Here is a 19,909-nt window from a genome sequence, read left to right as displayed (position 1 = left end):
AAAAATTGCTGCAGGGGTGATTCTGACTATTTTTTGCTGGTAAGCAAAACATTATAATTTTGAAAACTGAAATTAATGTTTTAAAAATTCCTCTTTTTGGCATGCTTTTTTGTGACTTGGGGTGAGCGTATGTTGCATAGTTTTTGAGCCAGAGTTTTAAAATTTCATTTTTGTCAATGCATAGCAGTCACAGCGATTCCAGCTAGGTCAACCATTCTCAGGTGTGTGAATAGGAAAGCAAACATATTCTAAGGGAAAGTAGGCTTTTGGCTACTTTTTTGGCCCTTTTATTTCCAGGGAGTAAACTGAAAGGGTGCAATTCCCTCATGTCTGCTCCCACTGAGTGATCCCTCCTCCCAGCAGAAACCCAGAGTGATGTATTCCCAAGCTTTGGTCATGGAGATGGAGTGACATAATAGCCTCCATTTAACAGTGAAAGTGGCTCTTTTCTATGTGGCAAGAAAAATCTTCTACTTGACAACTGAGAGTATGGATATTATTTTGAAAAGTCAGGCATGGGCATTATGCTTGTTAACTAGTATTCCTTGCAAAGTATTATATTTCTTAAACACGGCTGGAGGTATATAATGAAGGGGGATTATACTTTTTTTGTTTATACTGTTGTGCCAGCCTCCAGGATTTCTTCCCTTATAAGGCAGAGTTTCTACAGTCTGATCCTACATTGGAAACTATTTTCATTGTTTAAAATACATTTATTTCAACACACTTCACAGCTTTTTAAAGCAAGTAAAACAGAGAGATATATCAAAATGCTTAACTGCATAGATCCTTTTTCCGAGACGAGAAAATCACCACAGGTGGTTTTCCTTCCCCTAATATGTATGCTGAACAGCAGCATAAAAACCTAATTTCTACAAAACCCTGTTAATTGACAGAGGTAATACAGCAATAGCAAGTCTAATCTGTACACAAGGGGGGGGGGGAAACACCTTACTATTAGATTTTAGTGCAGTCTTTTCAATTCATGCTAGTGCTTTGGATGGCAAACATCAATATAACCATAAAGCAAATTTTAAAACACAGACTATATATTGAATATTATTTATATCCTGCTTTCACTCTGAAAGAAGATCAGAAGCATACACTATAAACAATTTTAAAAAGCAACAGAAAGAAACCAGAAGTGAGTTAGACATAATATCCAGCCTCTCTGACTGCAATATTTTAAACTGCAATAAATAGAGAATGTAATATTTTAAGATACTCCTACTGGATAACTGTGTTTGCTGATCACCAGCTTTCTCAATCAATTTTAGTGTATGATGAATATTCTGCCACCCTGGTCCAGGGAACCTTAAGTAAAACAGAAAGTTGCAGGTAGCACATACTTCTGAACTTGGTGATATTGACTGTGCCTCAGAAGTTTGTGCACAGCTTATACAGTATTTTTCGCCCCATAGGGCGCACCGGCCCATAGGGTGCACCTAGTTTTTTTGGGGGGGAAATAAAGAAGAAAAAAATAATTTCCCCCCCCCCAGGCACGGGGCTGGGGCGGGGGAAGCCCGAGCTTCCCCTGACCCCAGCCCTTAGAACAGGCTGCTCTCCGCAAGCCATGGGAGCCCTCCCATGGCTTGCGGAGAGCTACCCGAAGCCCGGGCGCGACTGCTCAGCGCGCCCAGGCTTCGGGATAGAGGCAGCTCTGCGCAAGCCGTTGGAGGGCTCCCGCGGCTTGTGCAGAGCTACCCGAAGCCCAGGTGCGACTGCTCAGCATGCCCAGGCTTCGGGGTGCAGGCAGCTCTCCGCAAGCCGTGGGAGCCCGGCGGGTGGGAGCCCGGCTCTTTGCAAGCCGTGGGAGCCAAGGCTTGCGGATAGCTTCCTGAAGCCTGGAGAGGGAGAGGGGTCGGTGCGCACCGACCCCTCTCGCTCTCCAGGCTTCAGCGAAAGCTTGCATTCACCCCATAGGACGCACACACACTTCCCCTTCATTTTTGGAGGGGAAAAGGTGCGTCCTATAGGGCGAAAAATACGGTAAATGGGATGTGCATAGAGATCAGCTGGGTTTTTTTGTGCTCCTAGTATTATATATAAAAACAATTTTCTGTATATGATGTGCATCCCCTGTGTACAAGTTGATATAGTTGATATATTAAGTAAAGGTAAAGGGACCCCTGACCATTAGGTCCAGTCGTGGCCGACTCTGGGGTTGCGGCGCTCATCTCGCTTTATTGGCCGAGGGAGCCGACATACAGCTTCCGGGTCATGCGGCCAGCATGACTAAGCCGCTTCTGGCGAACCAGAGCAGCGCACGGAAACGCCGTTTACCTTGCCACCAGAGTGGTACCTATTTATCTACTTGCACTTTTGACGTGCTTTCAAACTGCTAGGTTGGCAGGAGCAGGGACCAAGCAACCGGAGCTCACTCCGTCGCGGAGATTCAAACTGCTGACCTTCTGATCGGCAAGTCCTAGGCTCTGTGGTTTAACCCACAGTGCCACCCGCATCCCAGTTGATATATTAGCTAATACTTTATTTGACACTGCTTTGGGGTTTGTAAATGTGAATATACATACTTCTAACCAGAACTGCATACTATTATCCAACTGTTAATAGTGACATTACTGCATACTTTGAGCAACAAGAAACCATAGCTAAGGCCAGGCTTCCTTAACCTCGGCCCTCCAGATGTTTTGAGACTACAATTCCCAGCATCCCTGACCACTGGTCCTGCTAGCTAGGGATCATGGGAGTTGTAGGCCAAAAACATCTGGAGGGCTGAGGTTGAAGAAGCTTGGCTAAAGCTATAGTCCTTGGTTTGGAGTATTCCATGTGCACCAAGTGGCCTAACTTCCCAGGGAAATCAATTTGATATGTATTTCTTTTATTACATTAGTTACTACAGTTATATTCCATGATGTGCCTATCTATCCACTCGCAAAACACACACAACAGTTGGTTGCAAGAGTACGTACAACATATTCTCTTGCATAGTAAAGATAGCATTAGCTTAGCTAAATTCAGAACTACATTCCTTGTGTTTACCAAGTAACAGTGCAATCCAATACATGCCATACTCAGAAGCAAGTCTCAATAGGGCTTACTCTGAGGCAAGTGAATATAGGACTGAAGCCTAAATACTTGTGTTTGTCAGTTGCATGCAGTTACAGAAGGACTGAATATGTTTTTTCTTTCAGTCCATTTTGTTCCAATTGGCTCAGGTTCAATGTTTTTCCACTGGTAGAGACAAAGAGCAGACAAGGGTCATTTGCACTGTCACAGCTTTGTCTATTGCTTACTATATTGGCTTCATTCAAAAAAAGAAGATCCTTCGAGCTGTAAGACTGCCAAGGATGCAAATGTACCCAGCAGAGGTATGGCTCAGAGAATTATTACTCAAACAAGAGAACTCTTATTCCTTGAAATCCAATACAAGAAAATCTCAATGAAGCAATATCTCAAAGTAATATAATCTGGACAGGATTTCCCCTCCTACTCCCATTTTATGCATTTGTCTATTTCAGGTATCCCCAAATTCGGCCCTCCAGATGTTTTGGGACTACAATTTCCATCATCCCTGACCATTGGTCCTGTTAGCTAGAGATGATGGGAGTTGTAGTCCCAAAACATCTGGAGGGCCGAGTTTGGGGGTGCCTGGTCTATTTTAATAGATTTGTTTTCCACAACTTCAACAGCTCCCATTATATTAACAAATTGAATGAGCAAATAACATTCCTGCATCCCGTTATTAGTCAGGATATAAAGAGAAATATGGCGTGTGGGGTGGAGAAACCAAATGCGCTATTCTTAAATTACAGGTGTTTGCCTTCTAAAACAACAGAAACAACAGCATAAAGATAGAAGAGAGTGCATCTACTCCAACACTTGCCACAAAGAGCATTCATCTGCATATTAATTACCATACACTCTTAGTGCCCAGAATTCACCCAGAGTAATTCCAGAGTTCAGAACTGTCACTAGTACAGTCCTACTTGAGATTGTAGCTCTATCCACCTGGTCATTCACTCACACAATTACAGACCACATGGAGAGGTTAGTGGTCAGTGAAAAGCAAACTTAGCCACATGCCCAGGTTTAGATGCTAAGCCCAACCTTATCTTATCTCAGAAGCAAAAAATGGATTGAGGAGGAACAAAGGGGTTGCAAGCTCTGTGGAAGCCCGTATGTTTGCACCTTATCTTATCTCAGAAGCAAAAAATGGATTGAGGAGGAACAAAGGGGTTGCAAGCTCTGTGGAAGCCCGTATGTTTGCACAGACACAGTAAGCCATAGTTTGGCTTACCGAGTCATGTAAACAAGGCAAATCTTTAACACTTACGCACTACATAAACACTAAAAATTATTATTCATTATAAATGTTTAAGTTACTGGATTAAAGCATCTCTGCCTTACTCATCTCACATCTGCACCATTATAACACCTGCTACACAAGCCATTACTAACAAGCTGCTGTCTAGGAGTGGGGGAGAAGCCCTCTCCAGCCCAGGAGATAACAATTTATGATAGAAGACAAATACAGACAGCTGAATCTAGCATGGAGCAGCTCTGAAGTGACAACCCAGACCAGTAAAAAATCTAAAGGTTTATTTAAAATAAGGCAAACTTCTCAGTTACACAAACTTTTAGCTGAGAATATAAAACCAAGAAAAGTTAATGTCTACATTCTAATTACCTGTTAATACATACAAAAGAAGCAGGATTAGAAGACATTCTTGGAACCCCCAACTGGATTCAAAACTAACCTTTTGGAGGAGCATAACATACTTATGTTGAGAGGAATAGCTGAACTAATAGGGTCTTTTTGCCAAACTGTAAAAGTCTGGTGGCCAGCCAACTCAATCACACCAAGAACCTAACTAACAGCACCTGGGCTTTGCTGATTAATCAAATCAGCACAAGGTTAATTGCACCTGACCAAAGTAAATCCTTGACAGCTACTGCTTCTAGTCTACCTGGGATCTTGGGCTTCACCAAATGAAATGAAACTTCTCAAACTTCTCTGTTCTGCAATGTTCCTGTTCCTGCATTAACCATGAGTCAGAATTATACACCTGTGCAGTGCTGAAATATGGAGTTATTTGTTACATTCTCTGGAGTAGGAAGAGTGTGCATCAAGACAACATCTACTAGCCACCCATAAAGGATCACGAACGCTTGCATCTAGCATTGATATGTTCACACTCATGTCACATGCGTTCCTCCAGCTTTCAAAACCAGTGCCACAGATTATCACCTTCTACCGACTTCAGTATCACCTTATCACGTATATTCACAGGCCTCAAACTCATTAAGGGATTTCTGCTAAACACACATGATTTCGTTCCAGACAATCCCAGCTGTTAGCCACTCAAACCTGGTACTTGGAACCCTGGAATACTGTGTCATATGACATTAATCAATGCTAGAGCCAAACAATTTAACTATGTCCCTGGTACACTTTCACTAGGTTCACATATGTATAATTGAGAATATAATCTGATTTAACAACATTTTGCATATATACCTATCATTTTAAATTACATATCTATTAATACCTCTGGGCTGACTTTCAGACTCATTAGTAAACAGCATACATTTTCTTAATTATCTTCTTCTGAAGGGTTATTCAGTTCTTTACATCTCAGCTACATGTTCAGAAAGCCGCCATGAAACTTGACAGCTAAAGCATACATTTAAGTGTATGGAGCAGGTATCATATTTTGTTCTCTCTCTGTACAACATCCGGCGGAATGCAGTCTCCATCCAGATGCATTGTAAATTGTGACACAATAATAACACCTTTGCCTGTGGATGTAAACAGCCATAAAACTAGAGATAAAGAAGGTCAATCTACTTGCACAAGGAACATAAGTGTATTACAACTTGTTAGTTTACTTTTGAGCTTTAGGAATATAATACTAGATGATGTGATAAAGCCAGCTGTCTGTACGCTCCAAAACTATCAAGATCTAGTATAAAAGTTAGCCTGAATAATGGGCATTTTTGAAACTTGGAATCTTATTACAAATTTCTTATGAAACAACACAATCCTGTGCATTTTTATGTGGAAATGTCCCTACCAATTTGCTCTCTGGGAAGTGTTTTCACACAACTGCAGCCTAAATTATCAAAGGAACCGTCTGATTTGCAAGAGTAGTAATTATAGTCTATTATTTTCTTTATCATTTATCATTTAAATAGCCATAAATTGTAGATATGTGTCTAGCAGAAGTATTTGTTTTTTAGAATGCTAATTTAAGGTTGCAATTTTATAAAATTTTATGGAAGTCTGGGAGCAAAATGAAGGCACAAAAGTAATCACATAGACTGCCTTCATGCTCCATTACTGTTCCAACCAACAGTGAGTTTTGAGTTACTACTAAGGTATATGCTCTAACATGTTCCATATTTTCCACACAGTTTTTAAATTCCTCCCTTCCCCCTTTTAATTCTTTTTTTCTAGTGTTAAAGGGCATGCATTTAGCAGGTTTCTGTTTGATTTATTCTTTAAGAACATATACCTTGAGAGCACTGTATAAATATTTAGCAATCACACAGCCTAGGACTTCAGAGCATTCTCCCTGCATAGGCAGAACAAAGGATGCAGGGAAATTTATGGTGCAAAGAAACAGGCATTGGTTTATGGCACGCACAAAAACAGTTATACCAACCAATAAATGATTAGGGATAGATGTTTGGATTCTTGTGCAAGGGCTAGTGTTATGCAAATTTACCTGTCACTATGGCAATGATACAGGTTAGATACACCTGGAAAATATTTAAAATTGAGGATGCCAGGGCGTCTGACCACAAGCTTTGTATGCAAAAGGTATCTGGTTCAATTCTTGGCAATTTCATGTAGGGGTGGAATTAATGGGGACATGGTGCCATTCAGTATAGCAGACAATTGAGTGCTAGATGGACCAAATGGTTGCTCTTGGTGCAAGGCAACTTCCAATGTTCCTAAACAGCCCGTTTTGAACAACTGATATACACACCATTTTTAAAAATTGTTATTATTATTTTTAATTTGTCACATAAGTTGCATGAAAGTAGCCTGTGCTCCAGGTTTTAAACTATAGGGAAAGTACTTGCAAAAGGAACATAAAATGCACAACATAATTTGCAGTTATCCCTTACCACCCCCCCCACCTAACCAACTGTACAACCCACATTATGAGAATCATTTGTAGCAGGGCAGGTGAACCTCTGACACTCCAGATGTTGTTCAACTCAAACTCCCACCAACCCAAGCCAGCATGGCCAATGATTGGGGGTGATGAGAGCTGTACCCCAAAAACATCACGTGACGGTAAGAGACAGAAGTGCAAACAGAGGGATCCTGCCACATATTCCAGGTCCCTAACCTGCAGTATCAAGCCGAAGTTAATGGCAATCCCATGCACACTTACTTAGGAGGAAGCACCACTATTCGCAGGGGAACTTGCTTATAAATAAACATGCATTGTTTTGGGTTAATAAAAATACACAGAATACATGGTATGCATTCTATGTTAATCACACTCAGAGTAGATCCGTTAAAATTAATGCACATGACTAACTCAAGACCATTAATATCAGTAGGTCTATTCTGAGTAAACCTTAACTGGACCCCCTTCTCCTTTTCTGGCAAAACTACACCTAAAACTGTTGTCAAATTCCCAATAGAAAGTGTATAACTGATTCCAATATTCCTGTGTTGATTTTAGAGTATACTTCAGCAAGAAATTTTTTTATCTTACCACTGTCTTCAACAGAGAAGTAGAACATGTCACTAGTTGCATTGTCACCTTCCTTCAAGACATAGCAGATCTTCATGTCATCAATATCAGCTAACAGGATAAGAAAAAAGCCACGTAAGTAACTGAATCACTACAGTGCTGACACCAAAGACTTCTCAGTAGTTTGAACTTCTAAAAGGAATATGCCTGCAAACTGCAAATGTTCTTTGAAGACTTTATGTTTTATTTTGGATACATAATATCCCCCTCTTCAATACAAAATACAACACAAAAAATATATGCAAGCAACAATTCGCAAATCAAACCAAAACAATTTAAAAACAAAACTGTAAGTGCTGAATACAGGTATTTTTGTTTTTGCTAAAGGCTGAAACATGAAGAGAAACTTAAAAGTTACTTTTAAAAAGTGATCTTAAAACTCAAGTCCATGACTTGAGCCACTGTCTTGAGCAATTCTGTTTTTCAAAGAGCTGTTTAGATTACAATTCCAGGATTCACTACCTTCCCTGAATGCAATCTACCTGGGATTTTACGATTGTGACCCACATCCACTTAAATTGCATCTTCAGATTGAACACCTGCCCAGGAACCAAAGGACTGGGTAAGGCACACCCAATGGCATTTCCTTTCCTCTGAACACCAGGCAACCACCACACAAGGAGGCTCGTGTACTTTGGATGTTTAGCACTACAACTCTCATTTGTCCCATCCACAACAGCCTTGCTGGCTGATGCTGATGGGAGTTGTAGTCCAAAGCCTCCAGAGGGCACCGGGTTGGGGAAGGCTGATGCACAGAAACAGCCTCTTAAAGTTCCATCCTATGCCACAAGGTTGCTGCTCAAGAAACCTATGCTCTTTGGGCACAGAGCTACCTGGGTGGCTCTTTGGGTGCTGTTATTTTTGCGTGTCCATACTGGTGTACTGTATACAGTGCCTATATAGCCAACAGGTTGTATATAGCTACTACACAACTTGTTGGCATCCAGACTTATGTTATCATAGTGCTACAGGGAGGGAAGAAGCCACAAATAATATTTAGCACTGTAATTGCTCAAAGCACTTCACAAAGTCCGTAATGCAGACCCTATTAGCCCCACCCCTTGCTGGTTGAGGACTGAAGCTAAGGGCAGATTCACGCTGTACGTTTAAGGCAAATTCAACACACATTTAAAGCACATGACTGTTCCCAAAGAATCCTGGGAAGTGGAGTTTACAGGTATACTGGGAATTTTAGGTCTGTGGGGGGGAAACTAGTTGCCGCAACTCTTAAGAAAAGGTCATGTCCTTTAAACATGCATTGAATGTACTTTAAATGTATGCTGTGGTTCTGCTCTTTAACAAAATACTTGTCATTTTGCAAATACACCTATATATGCCACTAATCAAATACCATCTATCCCAGAATGGATTAAAATCTGTGTGCCTTTTACAATGGAAGTGGTTTGTTGACTAGAATCTGTAAATGATGCAAGATCTTAAAGCAAGCAATAATCTTAAAAGCTACAGCTATTTACATGAAATTAACATTCCAAAGAAACAAATAAGTAATGAGGAACTAAGTTAGCACTAACCTTGAGTAAAGGCTTTAATACTTCCATTTCCTAGGCCAGTATGAATGAGAAGTCCATGCTTTGGCCCATCTGTGATTTTGTATTTCAGCAATTTGTGTGAGCTGTCTCTGTCTTCTGCCTTCAGGGATTTGCTGGTGATCAAGAAGCCAAGGTGCCCAGTTGGAATATTTCTCAGAGTTGAGGCACCCTTATTCACTACTATCTGTGGCACCCCATTGTCCAGGGAATTGATTTGGATCTTCATCGTCTGCGGGTGACGTGTTTCAACAATGGTGTCAGGAAAAACATAGAAGTCTGAGTGGGTCCCATCAGTAACAGTAAAAGAGAAGCTATCGTGAGTTGTTTCTGTGCCATCGTGTCTATAATTGATCAAGTTCTCATTTAAGTCTTGTTTAGTGAAGCTGGTCACAGGGTAGCTATTGTTGTAAATAATCTGACCATGTACAGGGACTTGGGTAATTATGAAACGGAGTAGATGGTCAGGTGTGTCCCGATCATCTACATTAAGCTCAAATGGGGTGATCAGTTTGGTTTCTCCTTCCTGAATGTTCAGGTCATGGACAGTTAGAACTGGCTTCTTATTGTCCACATCGGTAATGGAGACTCTGAAAGTGCGGAAGACTGGATTATAGCCATCTGTCACTTCAAACTCAAAGCTATCCATCTTCACCTCATCCTCTGCAGTGTGGATGTAATAAATCTTGTTTCCAGCTAGCTGTAGCTGAGTGAAGGTAGTGACAGGAACACCAGGGCTGTCAGAGTTCTCCAGATGACCTCTGCTTGGGGCACGGGTGATACTGAATTGGAGATGCTCATCGGGGCTGTTAATGTCGCTTGTGCTGAGGAGGTCAGTGGTGAGTGTCACCTTCCCACCTTCTTTCAGAGTCACTCCTTTATTGATCACCTCAGGGAAGACCATATCAATACTACTGATGGTAATGTAGAAATATCTGTCTATCAAAGGATTTATGCCATCAGTGACATCTAACTTAACTAAGTCCCGGACTCCTTGTTGGCCAGTGTGAATATACTGAATACAACCTTGGTCTATGTCATCTTGTGTGAAATTCATGCCCAGTGTAATGTTGCCTAACACCTCTCCTTCTTTGCTCAAGCGCTGCAGAAGGCCATGCCTGGGTACTAAGCGAATAACATATGTAAGCGTCTTGTCCTCTGAATCTATATCAGTTGCCTTGAGGTCCCGATTAGTGATAACTTTGGACTCACCAATCTCCACTTCTAGCCCATCATTGATAGACATCCTAGGTGTCTCATCATCCACTAAGATGACCATAATTAACACTTCCTGCTCCACGGTGTGTAGGCCATCAGTCAGTTGGATTTTGAAACTGTCCTCTTTAGTCTCCGAGTCATCGTGCTCGTACACAATGCTGGATGCCTCCCGGATTTCTTCCAGAGTGAAATTGTGTACAGACACAGTACCAGTGGTTAGCTGGTTAACAATCTGCCCATGCTTAGGAGGAACAGTTATAAAGAAGCGCAACTCATCTGGAGGGATATCACCATCAGCACCATTCAGAATGGGAGTGTCAATCACCAAGCTCATCCCTTCCAGCACCACAAACTCACGTACAAACAGTTCAGGCTTCTCATCATTAGTTGGGATAATGACAATGGGAAAGAACTGGTGTGGTGAGAAGTTGATACCATCAGAGCAATGGAAAGTGAATCTGTCCTCCAGTGGTTCTACCCCTTTGTGAATGCTCTGCACATAGTTGATGTGCCCAAGACGAACATCCTTGATGGAAAAAGCACTAATGGGAGTCCCAGCCCTGGATTTTTCAGACCCAAGGGCTGGAGAGATATTCTCCAGGTACCCAGAAGTGGTTTGTATTAGAATGGTACACAGAATGTCATCTCCAGGGGTGTCTACATCTGCCACATCCAGCAGCTGCAAGCTTAAAACATTTTTTCCTCCCTCATAAACAGTGAATGGTTCTTCCCCCACCATAACCTCAGGAGCAATGCTGTCCACTGGCAAAATAGTCACATTAACACGCACTCCTTCCACTGTGCTGCCTCCCACCACCCACTCACTGGAGAGGTCCGAAATAGTAAGATTAAAAGTGTCAGACCGCTTTTTCATACCAATCTCCCCACCAGTGTGAGCATAGACTACTGTCCCACTTATGAGGTCCTGCTGGGTGAATCTCTTAGAGGGCACCCCATCCACTAAAATATCGCCTAGTTTGGGGGGATCCTCCACAATAAATGTTAAGGCCAGTTCATCAGTGTCCTCATCTGTCCCCTGGATAAGAGAAGTAGTAATTTCAGTGGCACTATTTTCCAGCACATCAATAGAGGCCCCCAAAAGTCCATTACTGCCAGGGAGAGTGATGCTAGGACGCTCATCATCCACGGGCTGAACAGCGATCTTAACAGTGATTGGCACTTGATGGACCCCATCACTCACTTCCAACTGGAAGGAATCACTTGTGTGCTCATCACCGCTATGCTGGTAGGATATGCGACCATTAGCAATGTCATCTAACAGAAATGATTCACCCTGTACCATCAACCCCTCCTCCAGGTAGCGCAGGTGGCCATGCTGAGGTGCCTCAGTTAAGGTGAAGACAATCCTGTCAGTGTCTGTATCCTTATCAGTGGCATCTAGCTGACTGCTGGTGACAAGAAAGCTGCCCCCCTCAGACACAGTGAAGCCAGCGTTGGTGATTTGAGGGGGCTGGTTGTCCACTGGTTGCAGGAATAGCGTGAAGGTGCCTGGCACAGAATTACCTGCCGTGTCTTCTACACTGTAAGTGAACTGCACCACTCTTGGGGTGATCCCAAGTTCCTGGGCTGGTGGCTTATATGCCACCTTGTGGTGATTTATTTGTGCTTGAGTGAAATGTGTAATGGACATTAGAGGGTTGTCAGTCAACACAATTTCTCCAGCCAGTACGGGGTGGTTTTCGTCAGTGTCAGTTGGTGGTGTGAGCAAAATGTATCTCAGCTCCCTGTCATCTGCGTCCAAATCGGTGTATCGCAGGTAGCGCTTTCGGAAATGGGTCACCTGATATTCAAGAACAGTCATCTGCAAGGTGGTTCCTGGATACAATTCTGGGGGCAGGTTGTCTACTGGTTGAACCTTGATGATGAACACCTGCTCATCAGATTGATTTGGGGGGTCATTATCATCCTGGAGATAGAATGTAAACTGGTCCATCACTAGGTTGGTGTTATGAGGCCCTGTGTGTCTGTAGAACAACTTTCCATCCAAGATGTCCTGTTGCAGCCATTCAGTCACCTTCTTCTCATACACACCTTCACTCGCCACAAAGTGCCAGGAGGATGTCCCACTATGATCTCCCACCACATCCTCCTCCTTTTCATAAGAAACTGGAATCTCTGCCTGACGCAGCAGAAGCTCACCAAGACGTTGACGGGTGGATGTATCTGGAGATCCTTCAATCTCCTTAAGCACAAATCGAATGGTCGAGTCTTCAGAGTCTATGTCAGTAGCACTGAGGACAAAGGGAGAGATCTGGACCACCTGGTGCTCACTTAGGACCAAGCCAGTGTTAGCATTGAGGATGGGCGGCTGGTCATCATCTGGGGCAATAGTGATTGGATAAAGAAACTCCACCTGGTGTCGTCCGTCCCCCATACGGAATACAATGTTATCACTGTAGCTGTGCTCATTGCCATCATGCTGGTAGATCACCTGACCAGCCGCCAACTCTGCTGCAGTAAAAAACTGGCGGCCAGGTGGCACGCCCAAAACCCTGAGTTCACCATGTTTCAGCCCTCTTGTAACCCATACCTTCACCTCATCCAGGTTGTCCTCGTCACTGATTTCAAGATTGTCAGAAAGTGGCCTTGACTGGCCTTCAAAAAGCATCATCTGAGGCCCAGCAACTCGGTTAAAGACAGCCACTGGGGCCAACGTGTTCATAGGCTTCACCACCACCATGAAGGCAAACGGCTCTGAGGAGGCACCCTCAGGGTCCAACACCTCCATCTCCAGCTGGAAGAGTCGCTCGTGGTCAGAGTCCACTGTGGGGGGCTGGTAGGCGATCTTCAGCTCCCTCACTTCTTGCTGGGTGAAGGAAGTGAGTGGCCGGCTGGGGTCGTCGGTGCTGATCAAGTAACCCCGCAAGCGGGGGTCGTTGCTCGCTCCCCTGTCCAGCCCACCTGCACTGGGCCAGGGCGAGGTGAGGTTGAAGAGCAGGAGGTCAGATGGGCTCTCCAAGTCCTCCGCAGCCAACATGTCGGGGGTGATGGCCGTGAGCACAAACTGGTCCACCTCCATCATGAGCAACGCCACAAAGCTGGGCTTGGGCGGGGTGTTCTCAGCGCCTTCCCGGATGCGAACCACCACCTGGAAATACTCCACTTCGATTGGGCTCTCCACGGCGTCGTCGCCGCCGTCCTGCTGCAGCAGCTCCACCCGCATGGGGATGTAGTCGCGGTTGGGCGACGGCGTGGTGGCCGTGTGCTCGTAGCGGATCCCGTCGTCGAGGAAGCGGCCGCACTCGTTGCTGTAGCCCGCCGGCAGGGGGCGGCCGCGCGAGTCCACGAGGCGCCCGTAGGCGGGCAGGTGGCTGCCGCTGCCCGCGGGGAAAGGCAGCGTGGTGAGGCGGCAGCGGCCAGCGGGCTCCCCGGGCTCGGCGAAGGCCAGCACTTTGGCGTCGAGCGGCGGGCTGAGGCCGCGCAGCTTCTCCACGGTGAGCGGCAGGTTGCGGCTGAGCAAGCGCAGCTGCTGCGAGAGCACCTCGGCCTCCAGCGTGAAGGGCGCGACGAGGGTGCGGCTGGGCGAGTCGTAGCGCAGCTGCAGGCTGAGGCGGTGGCGGCCGGGGCTGCGCGAGCCGTAGTGCGTGTAGCTCACCTCGCCGGGGCCGAAGGCGCACGGGAAGCGCTTGGGGGAGAGCGCGCCGGGGCGGTGAGGCGCCGGCGGAGGCCCGCTCTCCAGCACCGTCAGCACGCACTTGTCGCCGGGCTGCACGCGGAGCACCAAGTCCCGGGCCGGGTCCAGCCACACGGAGCGCCCGAACGGCACGCGCAGACCCCGGTTGGCCACCAGGATGGCGGAGGCGGAGGCGCCGTCGAGCGCGCGCGGGTCTGCCTCGGCCGCCAGCAGGAGAAGCGACGGCTCGACCGGCTCGGGCTGCTGCTGCGCGTGTCCGGGCGCCGCCAGGCTGTAGAGCAAGAGCAGGAGCAGCAGCGCCCCGAGCTGCCTCGTCGCTCCGGCCATTGCACCTCCTCGGCGGCTGCTGCTGGGGCCCCTCGCGCCGGAGTTTCGGCGGGCTTTGGGACCCGCCGCCGCGGCGGGACGGCGGGCTTGTGGCGTGTGAGGCAGGCAAGGTGCACGACCCCCGGCTCCTTCGCCCTGCTGGGAGCGGGGCGCTCTGGGCTCGGCCTCTGCCCGCCGCAGGTACTAAAGGGAAGGCGAAGAGGGGGTGGGAGCTGGCAGCTCCTCGCGCCGCCCAGGAACACCCTCGCCCCCCTCCGCGGCCCACCCAGGAACCAAGGGCTCGCTCGCTTCCCTGCAGCCGAAAGCGGCGAGAGAAACTTCCCTCGCCGAGTAAGCCAGCCCCCGAAAAGAGGGAGAGGGACTCTTCCCCCCTCCGGCTCCGGTTGCTGCCAGGCTCGCTCCCTGCGCGGGAGGGACGCGCTCGGGGCTCCGCTGGCGACTTTCAACGAGGAGAAGAGCTTTCATCGCCGGGGACGGAACTCGGTGTGCAGAAATCAGTGGCTCCGGGGCATAACTTTCTTCCTGCCTCCCCCGCGCTGTTGCGTTGGTTCTACGGGTAGGATAGGAAGAGTGTTGTTTTTCTCTGGGTTCCTGCCACTGGGTGTACTCAGATTCTTCATAAAAGTGAAGTACAACAAGGGAGCCCTTTTAAGCCAAAAGGGGAAAGCGCCTTCTGAGAACCCGCAAAGGAATTAAGGCTGCAACCCTTACTTTGGGGGAAGTCTGGTTGGACTTAGCATGGCTTACCTAGGAGAGGACATGCATAGGATTTTGCTGCGAGTGAAGCCTCATAGCTCTCTGCTCAGATAAATGAACCAGTTTCCTTCTCCAAAGAGAAAACTTGGGACTTTTGGTAGCTTCACATTTGCACAGCTGTAACCATTTTAAATCAAATACATTTATATAACGTGCTGTTCTCTTGAGTGCCAGCTTGATGCTCTTTGGGACTGCAGTTCTTTGCACACTGATAGAGGAGCAAGTGTTCACTGAACTCGGGGGCTTATCTACAGGTAAACATGCACAGAATCAGAGCGCATGACACTTTCTCACCTATCATAGAAGACGATAGCTATAACTCATTTTAGTTGCTCCCAAATTGCTGGAAACCTGAAGGACACTCAAGTCAAAAGCAGGGCTGCATTTAACATAAAAATAGCCTCGAGACTTTGTATTTAGTAGAAATTCACACAGGCATGCAACCCTGAGATTTTGCTCTCCCTTTGTACCCTTGGCTTTGTGGTTTTGTTGGACTCATCTGCAACAGCTTGCTGCTTTTCAGCTCGCCACTCTTCCTCCACTGCCTTTAGCTCTAAATGGAGTGGCTGCTGCTTACGCCCCCAAACACTGAACAAGTACACATGCCAGGTGTGGGGGTGGAGCTTCATTAATCATTCCCTCTGCATGATGAGAGCTTTCCATCATATAAAAAATGGGGAACTCACATGCAACTTTTAGTGACATCCACAGACCTGAAGTCTGTGCTCATGAACACTGGGTGGGGAAAATAACATTTGGGGCAGAAACACCAAGAATAAACATATTGGGACCTAAACCATTATTGCCATTTCAAATTCATAAAACGCAAACATTCTAAAAACCTATGCCTGGAATCCAAACTTATGACTTGGATGAATCTGAATAATTCCCATTGAACACAGGAACTCTCTTCTGACTAAACATGCATAGGACCAGCCTGCCATTCTGTGGAGGCTTGAGAGTGAGTCCAATTGAACACCATCAAGCCTGACTTCCTAATAGACTTATGCAGGATTCAGACTGTAAATGTATTTGTGTGTGTGGTGCTTGTTCCATTGATCATTTGCATTTCTCTAGGCAATTGGCTTAGGCAATTTAAAACGTGCATCTGTTTTATGTCTCATTTTCAGATTATCATGCACAGCACCAGTTATGATGTCTAATACATTTTGTCATATGCCGCATTTAAAAAACTTTCTCTCTCAAATGAACTTTCAAAGCATAGCACATTTTATGCTAAGAGCTCTCTCCAAAGCACTGTTGCTTCTGGTTCTTATACAGTGGTACCTCCGGTTACATATGATTCAGGTTACATACGCTTCAAGTTACACACTCCACTAACCCAGAAATAGTGCTTGAGGTTAAGAACTTTGCTTCAGGATAAGAACAGAAATCGGGCTCCAGCGGCGCGGCAGTAGCAGGAGGCCCCATTAGCTAAAGTGGTGCTTCAGGTTAAGAACAGTTTCAGGTTAAGAACGGACCTCCGGAACGAATTAAGTACTTAACCTGAGGTACCACTGTATCTACATAGTTGCACGTGACTTCGTTAATTTGAAATATAGCAAAGCAGATTTTGAATGCTTTTAGTCTAAATATTACACTAAATTGGCTTAAATAATTAGTCCTCATGGGCTGCCAGTGACATTAAGTTTAATTATGTTTGCTCACTTTTTCTAATTTATTCTATGTGCTAGTCTTTGGTTCTGCAAACAACCTGAACTGTGCCCTATTCTTCAAGTAATGGGGCAGTGTATGCAGCAGGAAAGAGAAAAGGTGCTAGACAAAAGGAAAAGAGTTGATATGGCACCACTGATACAGCTAGTTAATTTTAGACAGTGTTACATGTTTGTGTGTGTACTTTAGGTATCCAATATGCTGGCCAGGCTGTTGGGTGTTGGAGTCCAACAACAACTGAAGGGTCACACCTTCCCCATCTCTGCAGGGAACTTTATTTCATAATTATCCAGGTTACAAATTTGGAAAAAATAGAATGGTCAACACATGGTGATTAAAAGGCAACTTGGCCCCCAAACCACACTAAAGGATTCTGACAATCCCCATCACACATTGAGGTCCAGGATTGCAGAGCTGTGTGGATAAACCCTTATCTATCACTGTGTACAGCCAACTGCATGTTGGTTGGGTTTTTAAGCATGTGAATAGAGTCCATTTTCACGTGTACCCAAGGCATGAAAACAGAGGTTGTGGCTACCAGTGGTTGGTGGTAGAGAGCTTGTGACCCCTTTCACATATTCTTGGAATGTCTGAATCCCTATAGTATGACCTGTTCAAAAATTTCTGAACCCCAAAGCAGTATGCTAGAATCTTTAGGTGATCACATGAGATTCATGACAGTCTGCTCATCTAGCGTCTTCCATCCCCAACACCCTCACAACACTTGGTTCTGGGCTTCTTTCTCCACCTTTCACACCACAAGTCCCACAGCTTCTATGATCAGCCAGTTCCCACACTCCTGACTTTTCACTATATACTACAATCCCTTGGCCATAATGTGCAGGTACCACATACAGGTAAAGGTAAAGGTACCCCTGCCCGTACGGGCCAGTCGCGACTGACTCTGGGGTTGCGTGCTCATCTCGCTTAAGAGGCCGGGAGCCAGCGCTGTCCGAAGACACTTCTGGGTCACGTGGCCAGCGTGACAAAGCTGCTCTGGTGAGCCAGCACCAGCGCAGCGCACAGACACGCCGTTACCTTCCCGCTATAAAGCGGTACCTATTTATCTACTTGCACTTAGGGGTGCTTTCGAACTGCTAGGTGGGCAGGAGCTGGGACCGAACGACGGGAGCTCACCCCGCCGCGGGGATTTGAACCGCCGACCATATGATCGGCAAGTCCTAGGCACTGAGGTTTTACCCACAGCGCCACCCGCGTCCCTTACCACATACAGGTACTCCAGATTTAAACAGCACTGAATGCAAGATCCACTCCTGACTATTCCTTGGGAGCTGTGGCTTTACCCATGCTGCGCCTGCCATCAGGTGAGTGACAGACAGGGGTGGCTGGTCAAAATAGGCAACGTGGGCCAAATTTGGCTCATGGGCTAGAGACTTCCCACCCTGCCATACCCCTACAGACTATGCCCCGGCTGGCATCTTTTTTCTGCCCTCATTGGCTCTAGTCTTGTAGTGAGGAGGGAAGGGGAACAAGTATTTGGGCACTTACCTTGTTTTGGGGGGTAGGATCTTATTTTGGTATCATGCAGCACAATCCTATAGATGTTTCTGCAGAAGTAAGTTTCACTGGATTCAGGGGGATTTACTCCCATGTAATTGTGCGCAGGACTGCAGCAGAGTGCAAGAAGTCGAGCAGATCAAATAGGCCAAACTAGCTCTGATGCAGAGGGAACTTATTTATACAGGAATGCCATAATCCTGTGTGGGACAAAATCAAGCATAACCATTGGTTTGAAGGCTTCCACTTAACAGGCCAATTAAAATGCAGATTAAAATCAGGAAGATTGCAGGAATGATGGCAGAAAAAAGGATTAACAGAAGGTTGTGACCCAAACACACAAAATGAGTATGCTTCGTTGAACACAAACTGGGAAATTCAGTTTTATGCAAAGGCAAACCTACCTTAATTTCCAGTTGTACAAACAATGTGTGCACTAAAACATTGAAATTTGTGCTTCTCAGAATTTTGCAATGCAGCTGTCCAGCCAAGTAATGGGTACAAAGATGCATATACCTAGGATAAAGTGTGCATAAAATGCATGTATTAAGTTACATACCGCTGGGAAATTGCTTGCAAAAATATGCGTATTAGGCAAAATTGCGTAACAAAATGTGTGTATTAGGAGAAATTCTAATTTAAACGCTGAGGAAACATGCATAAATGTGGAAAACTGAAAAGATTTGAAAAATGAGAAACAGAGAACCCAAAATGAAGAGATTTGTTTTGTCACAACTGATACCGGCCTATTATTTCCTAATAGACCTGCTTCGGTTTCAAACCTGTGAGCACTCAGCCACCTGAATTTTCTATCAGAGGGAATTATTCCAAAGCAAGACTAGTGGGCAGCCCTATCCTATGGAAAACAGGCTCCATCAACTCCACATAGCATTTCACTTTTACAGGGCAAGCTTATGAAGGGTTTCTCAGAAGTCCCACTGACTTCAGTAGAGGCTTATTCTCAAGCAAGTGTGCATAGTTTTGAATATACAGGAATGTATTCTTGAGTAAGCATGCTTAGGGTTGCACCACAGATGCAGGCAATCTTAACCTTTTGGCCTACAAATATTGGATCCAAGATGAAACAATAGCATTTCTGTTTAGTACAGGCACTTGCCTATATTTCAATTGCATGCCTGCTTGGAAATGTTGAATTTATTAGTAACAATTTTGTGTACGCGTGCCTTTATTATACTAGATTCTGCAAAGCACTTGTAAGCCCCATTGATTTTAAAATCCGTAATAAATATATTTGCTGTGGAAAAAATTAACAACAGACATAATATTACCACTTCCTCTGGCAATCTGTTAGTCAGCAGCAGTGTTTAAAATGTTCTTTGTCACTCCAGCTGAGCACAAACAAATGAAAGTTATTGGCCATTCTTTTTGGTTAATGTAAAGCTGATTTCTATCACCTTTGAAAATATTACTTCGACTGTGAAAACATAGCTGTACACAAATTAACCTTTATGTGGTGA

At 45.3% G+C, this 19,909-nt stretch overlaps 1 protein-coding gene and 1 long non-coding RNA gene across 4 annotated transcripts in view; one reads left to right on the top strand and one right to left on the bottom strand.

The window, feature by feature from the left end:
• FREM3 (FRAS1 related extracellular matrix 3) overlaps window positions 1-16,511 on the bottom strand; it is an 82,297-nt gene extending 65,786 nt beyond the window's left edge. For all 3 annotated transcript variants that reach the window (XR_014552290.1, XM_083631523.1, XM_083631524.1), the window contains exons 1-2: window positions 9,269-16,511; window positions 7,698-7,787 (exon numbers count right to left, since the gene is read on the bottom strand). Coding sequence is in view for 2 of the 3 variants with exons in the window: in XM_083631523.1 (XP_083487649.1) it covers window positions 7,698-7,787; window positions 9,269-14,483 (5,305 nt within the window). In the remaining variant the exon portion in view is untranslated. The remainder of the gene's footprint in view (window positions 1-7,697; window positions 7,788-9,268) is intronic.
• A 499-nt stretch (window positions 16,512-17,010) lies between these two features.
• LOC310742522 lies at window positions 17,011-19,166 on the top strand. The gene is made up of 2 exons (XR_014538500.1): window positions 17,011-17,770; window positions 18,148-19,166. It is a non-coding gene; the product is annotated as an uncharacterized lncRNA (long non-coding RNA).
• The last annotated feature ends 743 nt before the right edge of the window (window positions 19,167-19,909 follow it).

This window comes from Podarcis filfolensis (genome assembly GCF_964270895.1).
Source record: "Podarcis filfolensis genome assembly, chromosome: 9".
NCBI classification, from domain to species: Eukaryota; Metazoa; Chordata; class Lepidosauria; order Squamata; family Lacertidae; genus Podarcis; species Podarcis filfolensis.
Note: the sequence above shows the minus strand (reverse complement) of the source record. Positions and strands in the feature narration are given on the sequence as shown.